This window comes from Bombina bombina, chromosome 9 (assembly GCF_027579735.1).
Source record: "Bombina bombina isolate aBomBom1 chromosome 9, aBomBom1.pri, whole genome shotgun sequence".
In the NCBI taxonomy this organism is placed as follows: domain Eukaryota; kingdom Metazoa; phylum Chordata; class Amphibia; order Anura; family Bombinatoridae; genus Bombina; species Bombina bombina.
In genome coordinates, this window is record NC_069507.1 from 258,492,884 (window position 1) to 258,502,017 (window position 9,134).

The 9,134-nt window shown below is 37.3% G+C and overlaps 1 protein-coding gene across 1 annotated transcript; it reads left to right on the forward strand.

Moving 5' to 3' along the window:
- Window positions 1–6,580: 6,580 nt before the first annotated feature.
- Window positions 6,581–8,565, forward strand: LOC128639654 (trypsin-like). Its single transcript, XM_053691780.1, has 5 exons — window positions 6,581–6,623; window positions 6,837–6,990; window positions 7,219–7,472; window positions 7,722–7,858; window positions 8,416–8,565. Exons 1-5 carry the CDS (start codon window positions 6,584–6,586, stop codon window positions 8,563–8,565), a joined length of 735 nt encoding a protein of 244 aa, XP_053547755.1. The 5' UTR covers window positions 6,581–6,583.
- The last annotated feature ends 569 nt before the right edge of the window (window positions 8,566–9,134 follow it).

Genomic DNA, 9,134 nt, shown 5'->3' on the forward strand with positions numbered 1-9,134 from the left:
ACGCCAATATTTACGCTGATTTGGTATCACATATATGGCGTAACCTAGAAGTTACGCGCGTATATTTCTGCCGTCGCCCGTAGTTTTTTGGGCTATAGGCAGGTATACCAAACCAGCGCAGCTTGGTATCCAATATGCAGCGTAAGGACTTACGTGGCGAAAATGGAGAAAACTTACTCCATTTTCACCTCGCCACAAAAAGCAGCCGTAAGAAGCCTTACGCTGACTATTGGAGCCCCGGAACTCCCTAAACTGGCTGCTAAAATTAACCTAACACCTAACGCATGCGCAGTCTATCTCCCTGTCAACCGCGATCTTCTAAAATAAACCTAACACCTAACGCATGCGCAATGTCTATCTACCTGTCAACCGCGATCCCCCCCCCGAAATCCCTAATAAAGTTATTAACCCCTAAACCGCCGCTCCCGGACCCCGCCGCCATCTACATAAACTAACCCCCTACTGTGAGCCCCTAAAACCGCCGCCATCTACCTTATCTATCCCCTAATTAGAACCCCTTACACCGCTGTCATCTACCTTATCTATCCCCTAATCTGACCCCTTACACCGCCGCCACCTATATAAAAATTATTAACCCCTAATTTAATCTACCTACCCCGCCGCCAGCTATGTTATCTATATTAACCCTAAGTATATTACAGTTAATATAGGTATTACATTATATATATTAACTATATTAACCCTAATTATATTAGGGTTAATATAGTTAATATAGTTACTATAGTATTTATATTAACTATATTAACTCTATCTAACCCTAACACCCCTAACTAAATTTATATTAAATTAATCGAATTCATTTATAAACTAAAATATTCCTATTTAAATCTAAATACTTACCTATAAAATAAACCCTAAGATAGCTACAATATAATTAATAATTACATTGTAGCTATGTTAGGGTTAATATTTATTTTACAGGTAAATTGTTAATTATTTTAACTAGGTATAATAGCTATTAAATAGTTATTAACTATTTAATATCTACCTAGTTAAAATAATTACCCTATTACCTGTAAAATAAATCCTAACCTAAGTTACAAATACACCTACACTATCAATAAATTAAATAAACTACAAACATCTATCTAAAAATACAATTAAATTAACTAAACTAAATTACAAAAAAAAACAAACACTAAATTACAAAAAATAAAAAAAGATTACAAGATTTTTAAGCTAATTACACCTATTCTAAGCCCCCTAATAAAATAATAAACCCCCAAAATAAAAAAAATTCCCTGCCCTATTCTAAATTAAAATAAGTTCAAAGCTCTTTACCTTACCAGCCCTTAAAAGGGCCTTTTGTGGGGCATGCCCCAAAGAATTCAGCATACAAATACAATACCTCCCCCCCCCATTACAACCCACCACCCACATACCCCTATTCTAAAACCACCCAAACCCCCCTTAAAAAAGCCTAACACTACCCCCCTGAAGATCTCCCTACCTTGTATTCACCACACCGGGCCGAACTCCTGATCCGATCCGGGCGATGTCTTCCTCCAAGCGGCAAAGAAGAATTCTTCCTCCGGCGATGTCTTCCTCCAAGCGGCAAAGAAGAATTCTTCCTCCGGCGATGTCTTCCTCCAAGCGGCAAAGAAGAATTCTTCCTCCGGCGACGTCTTCCTCCAAGCGGCAGCAAAGTCTTCATTCTTCCGGCGGCATCTTCAATCTTCTTTCTTCGCTCCGCCGCCGCGGAGCATCCATCCAGGCCGACGACTGAACGACGAATGAGGTACCTTTAAATGACGTTATCCAAGATGGCGTCCGCCGAATTCCGATTGGCTGATAGGATTCTATCAGCCAATCGGAATTAAGTTAGAAAAATCTGATTGGCTGATTGAATCAGCCAATCAGATTCAAGTTCAATCCGATTGGCTGATCCAATCAGCCAATCAGATTGAGCTCGCATTCTATTGGCTGTTCCGATCAGCCAATAGAATGCAAGCTCAATCTGATTGGCTGATTGGATCAGCCAATCGGATTGAACTTGAATCTGATTGGCTGATTCAATCAGCCAATCAGATTTTTTTAACTTAATTCCGATTGGCTGATAGAATCCTATCAGCCAATCAGAATTCGGCGGACGCCATCTTGGATGACGTCATTTAAAGGTACCTCATTCGTCGTTCAGTCGTCGGCCTGGATGGATGCTCCGCGGCGGCGGAGCGAAGAAAGAAGATTGAAGATGCCGCCGGAAGAATGAAGACTTTGCTGCCGCTTGGAGGAAGACGTCGCCGGAGGAAGAATTCTTCTTTGCCGCTTGGAGGAAGACATCGCCGGAGGAAGAATTCTTCTTTGCCGCTTGGAGGAAGACATCGCCCTGATCGGATCAGGAGTTCGGCCCGGTGTGGTGAAGACATGGTAGGGAGATCTTCAGGGGGGTAGTGTTAGGCTTTTTTAAGGGGGGTTTGGGTGGTTTTAGAATAGGGGTATGTGGGTGGTGGGTTGTAATGGGGGGGGGGGGGGTATTGTATTTGTATGCAAAAGAGCTGAATTCTTTGGGGCATGCCCCACAAAAGGCCCTTTTAAGGGCTGGTAAGGTAAAGAGCTTTGAACTTATTTTAATTTAGAATAGGGCAGGGAATTTTTTTTATTTTGGGGGTTTATTATTTTATTAGGGGACTTAGAATAGGTGTAATTAGCTTAAAAATCTTGTAATCTTTTTTTATTTTTTGTAATTTAGTGTTTGTTTTTTTTTGTAATTTAGTTTAGTTAATTTAATTGTATTTTTAGATAGATGTTTGTAGTTTATTTAATTTATTGATAGTGTAGGTGTATTTGTAACTTAGGTTAGGATTTATTTTACAGGTAATAGGGTAATTATTTTAACTAGGTAGATATTAAATAGTTAATAACTATTTAATAGCTATTATACCTAGTTAAAATAATTAACAATTTACCTGTAAAATAAATATTAACCCTAACATAGCTACAATGTAATTATTAATTATATTGTAGCTATCTTAGGGTTTATTTTATAGGTAAGTATTTAGATTTAAATAGGAATATTTTAGTTTATAAATGAATTCGATTAATTTAATATAAATTTAGTTAGGGGTGTTAGGGTTAGATAGAGTTAATATAGTTAATATAAATACTATAGTAACTATATTAACTATATTAACCCTAATATAATTAGGGTTAATATAGTTAATATATATAATGTAATACCTATATTAACTGTAATATACTTAGGGTTAATATAGATAATATAGCTGGCGGCGGGGTAGGTAGATTAAATTAGGGGTTAATCATTTTAATAGAGATGGCGGCGGTGTAAGGGGCTTACATTAGGGGTTAATAATTTTAATATAGATGGCGGCGGTGTTAGGGGCTCACTTTAGGGGGTTATAGATATAATATAGCTGGCGGCGGGGTACGGGAGCGGCGGTTTAGGGGTTAATAGCTTTTTTATTGTTAGGATAGTGAGGGGGGATAGCGGATAGAGGGTTAGACGTGTCGGGCTTTGTTAGGGAGGCGTGTTAGACTTGTCGGGCTATGTTAGGGAGGCGTGTTAGACAGTGCGGGTGTTTTAGACTTTAGTCAGGTTTTATAGGCGCCGGCAGTTTCTAACGTGCCGTAAGTCACTGGCGACGCCAGAAATTTGTACTTGCGCAGATTTCTGGACATCGCTGGTTTGTCAGACTTACGGCACGTTAGCATCTGACGGCAACTTATATAGGATAGCTCGAGTTGCGAGCTGAAACTGCGGGCGACGCCGGTTCCCTCGCTTGCGCCGCAAACTGCGATCTATATCGGATCGCGCCCCTAGTCGTTAGATTTCTAACGCTCACTTCAGACACGACTCTAAATACCGGAGTTAGGAAGATCCCATTGAAAAGATAGGATACGCAAATGACGTAAGGGGATCTGCGGTATGGAAAAGTCGCGGCTGAAAAGTGAGCGTTAGACCCTTTTTTGAGTGACTCCAAATACCGGAGTTAGCCTAAAACCAGCGTTAGGAGCCTCTAACGCTGGTTTTCACGGCTAACGCCAAACTCCAAATCTAGGCCAGTGTGAAAAATTGCGCTATTGAAATAAATGTAGCGCTCTTCCGCTCCGGGCTGGTAGTGGGAGCGTAGTACATTTAGTTCAATAGCGCGATTGGCCGCCTGCAAATTGAAGACCTGATCAGAAAAGCCAAGAGAGGAAACAAGGTGAGTATAGCTTGGGGGCTAAAAAAATCTTTTTTGTTTTTTTGAGCTGTAACTAAGAAAATGTTACATATATTTCTGCACTATTTGCAGAATTATTTAACATTATTTTTTTACCTTTAATGTCCCTTTTTTAGTTTTGCACATACACCAATAGTCCTCTGCTTATTCCTTTATGATTGCTAATAAATGTTTGGAAGTGAAACAGGTTAATTATGTTCTCTTAACTGATTTTGTTAAATATTGAACATACTACTAGTTGCCATGATTAACTTTCATTTTGTCCATACATTATTTGCTTTTGTGAGGGATTGTAAAATTCCCGCTTAAAAAGACAGTTACCTGTATTTAAATAGTTTAATGGGCCAGATGAGTAGTGCACCTGAAAACACCCACAACCCCCACTGCAAAATACCAACTAACATCTAAACCCCTTAAACAGCTAATCTCCCTAACATAGCTCTTTTGCTGCTCCCCAACAAAAAACTAATATTAAAAAAAAACACCCATAAATATTTTATCACTAAACCCCAAAGATGGTACTTACCAAAGTTAAATCTGGGCGGCCGCGCTCCATCTTCATCCCAGCGGCGCTCCTTCTTCATCCTGGTGGGGATCTATCTTCATCCTGGCGGCGGTCTTCTATATTCATCCCGGAAGCAGTCTTCATCCATATTTGGATCTTCTGTTGCCTACTTCCTCTTCATGCGGTCACCTGCTGCACACTGAATTTTACATGTGAGGTACCTCCTTTATATAGAAGTACCCTTACACTCATATTGAAAAAGCTTTCATTCTTTTTGCATGCTTGAATTTGAATAAAGGGAGTACATTCAAATTTCAGTGTGCAGCAGATGAAGAGGATGTCAGAGACAGAAGATCCGAAGATGGGTGAAGATAGAAGATCGCCGCTGGGGTGAAGATGGAGCACCGCCACCCGAATTTAACTTTGGTGAGATAGGATTTTTTTTTGTCAGGTACTGTTAGTTTTTCTTTATTAGGTAAGGTTAGTTTTTTGGGAGGTTACTTAGGGGTGTTAGGTTAGGGGAGTTAGCGGGTTAGGGGTGTAAATATTAGTGGGTTTTTGCAGTGGGGGTTGTGGTGGTTTAGGGTTTAATAATGTAGTGGGGTAGTTTGCTACATGGGGGTGTGAATGCTTAGGGGTTAATAGTGTATTGGGGTAAGTTTGCTATATGGGGGTGTGGAGTTTTAGGGGTTAATAATGTAGTGGGGCATATGGTGATTTGGGTTAGCGCACAATTATGGGTACTTTTCTCTCTCTATTGAATTCTATGGGGGAGAACTTTACGTAGTCTCAATATTCTAACTTCTGCTCTTTGCATGTGTCGGGTTAGTGCGCAAGCAGAAAATATTTACTTTCAACTTATAATTTGCCCACTAACCAATCAGTGCAAAGAGCAGAAGTCGAGTGGAGTAATTACCGCTCCACTCGTAATCTAGCCCTAGTTGTTTTAATGGCATTTTACTCATTTTTTTCTGTTTTGTAATTTACTAATTGTTAAATTCAATTCAAATGGATTTAAATGGTTTAGGAATGTGATAGAATGTTTTTGCACAACTTGGGTAAAGGGGGCAAATGTTATTCAAGACTATAATACCATTAAATGTTCCAATAAGAACAACCTTATAAGGTGGTCTTTTCCAGAATATATAGTGGGTTTAGAGCATGTTCTTCTGCAGTAATATGTTCATGGAAACAAAAAATAATACATAAATTAGATGCACTTAACATAAATATTTTAGACTCCCCCCACCTATTACACGAGGTTCTGAAGACACGGTAACCTGACAATCGAAAAAAAAAAATAGTGCTTGAGCCTTTACCTTTAAATCTTAATACGCTATTTCAGGCATCTGCAAAAAGTAAAAAAAAACACTGATTTCACCTTTTGCGCTACAGTTAGCACGCCACTCATAATTAAACCCTGTAGTAATAAATGAGTAGTGAGTAGAAGCATAGGAAAGATATTTTGGGAAATAATTTTTAATTGAATTATAATATAATTTTCTAATTTCTACATCAGGTGCAATTATTTATATTGAATTTACTTTTTTTGCTAGTTTTTCTGAGAACAAATTTCTAAAATTAGAGTCTGTTCTTTATATCTTTTTTCAAAATGTCTTGATGGTGATAGAAGTTGATAAATCAGAAAAACAAATGTTGTTGTTACATTATCTCTTCCTTGTGTACTTTCTATGACTAAAATAGCACAATTCCTTTGATAAGCTACCTATTGATATCTATACATTGAGTATTGATTAACTAGACCACGTTTCCATGATGTGACACAAGGTGTTAGGTAAAGAACGATTACCACCAACAAACCATATAAATACCAAGCTGGTCTACAACAAACATATCCATCCAACATATCTCCAGGATGAAGCTGTTTCTGCTCTGTGTGCTCCTGGGAGCTGCTGGTAAGTATGAAACACAGAAAATATACACTATCAATAAGTGCTAGCATCATATAAAAGCTAACAGGAATTAATAAATTATTAGTAATGTTAAACATGACTTTTCAAGATCCTGCATTGTTTTATGCTGTATCACTAACATTATAGGGATTTTGTTTGAACAAATTGGTCAGGAAAGTCTAACGTTCTTGTATCTGTGTAATATTATGTTCTCAGCTGCATTTGAGGATGATGATAAGATTGTAGGAGGTTACACCTGCGGCAAGAACGCTCTCCCATATCAGGTGTCTCTGAACTCCGGTTACCATTTCTGTGGTGGGTCCCTGATTAACAGCCTGTGGGTTGTGTCTGCTGCTCACTGCTACAAAACGTAAGCTATTTGGATAGTTTTAATATACTTTTCCTACTTAATATTCACATATAGCCCCACGCAGCTATAGTTCATTATATCCGTTTCTGCTATATTTTTTCAATATGTCTTCTAAAGTCAACACTTCTATAAAATAAATTTTTTTGTTCAAAAAACTATATTTACAAAATTATATTTCATAAATTTATCTACATTCCTTTGTGATTTTCCATCTCATCACACCTGCAGAAGCATCCAGGTCAGACTGGGAGAGCACAACATTGTTACCAGTGAGGGCACAGAGCAGTTCATCAACTCTGCCAAGGTCATCAGACATGCCAGCTACAACTCCAGGACCCTGGACAATGACATCATGCTCATCAAGCTCGCATCTGCCGCCACCCTGAACTCCTATGTGAAGGCTGTAGCTCTGCCCTCTGGATGTGCCGCCGCTGGCACCAGCTGTCTGATCTCTGGCTGGGGAAACACACTCAGCAGTGGCAGTGAGTAAAAATTACCAAATAGGACTTTTTTTTTATATCCTTTCACGATCATGATTTTTTTTGTTAAGATGATCATTTCATTACAATAAAAACACAACATAATATAACAGTTTGCTTCCTATTATTCATCATTTCTATGGAACATATTGATAAATATATAACACTGAGAAAAGTATAAGAACAGAATTTCAAATGATGTTGATATCATAAAAAAATTGTAACCTAATGATTTAATGGTTTCATTTGTAGCCAACTACCCAGATCTCCTGCAGTGCGTGAGCGCCCCTATCCTGACTACTGCCCAGTGTACCGGTGCCTACCCAGGAGAGATCACAAACAACATGATCTGTGTTGGATATCTGGAAGGTGGCAAGGATTCCTGCCAGGTAACATCGCCTGTCCCCTTTCTATTAATCTAAAGTTATTTTATTCTAACTACTGTTCAATTTATTTCTAGTCTTACATGTTCATTGAACAAGTATCTAAAGATTAATGACTGCTCAATTCTCATATATTTTAATATTTTTTGCAGATATTTTATATCTTATAAACATGTTTATTTCTTGAAAATGGTTTACTGATACAGTTAATACAGTAATTACAAGTTCTAACTGATGATCTTTTACTTTATATTTTTTAAACTACAATTATCTCCTTTAGATATTTCCCCTAATATGGTTTAGAGTTGTTTTCTCTCATATGATAATCATTCCTCATTCAGAAACTATAACGTGCATAATCATCTCATAAATATGTTTGTGTTGTGTAAATGATAATAATGATTAGAATCCTCGGATCTATTTTGCATGCACAAATTATAAAATCGATTCCAACTGTTATTTTAGTTTATATTTTACAAATAAAGGTATAAATTCCTTTAGATATTTAACCCTGTTATAGTTTTAGGTAGGTTTCTCTCTTATAATAATCTTCCTTCTTTCAGGGTGACTCTGGCGGACCTGTGGTGTGTAACGGACAGCTGCAGGGTATTGTCTCATGGGGCTATGGTTGCGCTCTCAGGAACTATCCTGGTGTCTACACCAAGGTCTGCAACTACGTCTCCTGGATCCAGAACACCATCGCTGCCAACTAAATCACTTGTATTCCTGGCTATATCCTATCTGAATTTAATTGGACAAAAAATGCTCTGTGGCTCCTTCATGGGCATTGTTTAATGCAACTTATAAATAAATTGGTTATTGATTGCACTCCTTATAATCTGAGTTTTTTGTTTTAAATACTTGAAATGTAAAAAGTACATTTTACACTTAAAGGAACAGTCTATACCAGAATTGTTATTGTTTTAAAAGATAGATAATCTCTTTATTACCAATTCCCTAGTTTTGCATAACCAACACAGTTATATTAATATATTATTTTTTTTTTTTTTTTTTTTTTTTAATTTTCAACAAGCTTTATTTGATCAAAAACAATATATCAGTACAGGTTGTTCATTTTACATTTTTGAGAGAATACAAACAAAATAGAAGATGTGCAGTTCTCTAGAGAATAAGTATTTCCATTTCTCTGTGAAATATTATGCAGTCATCAATGCTTGTTAAATTTTCTTTTCCTGTTTATATTCTTTAACAGCTTTGAACGTAAAATAAGGTAAAAAACAATAAAGGTTATAATAACATAACTTTGGTGTATTTCTATGAG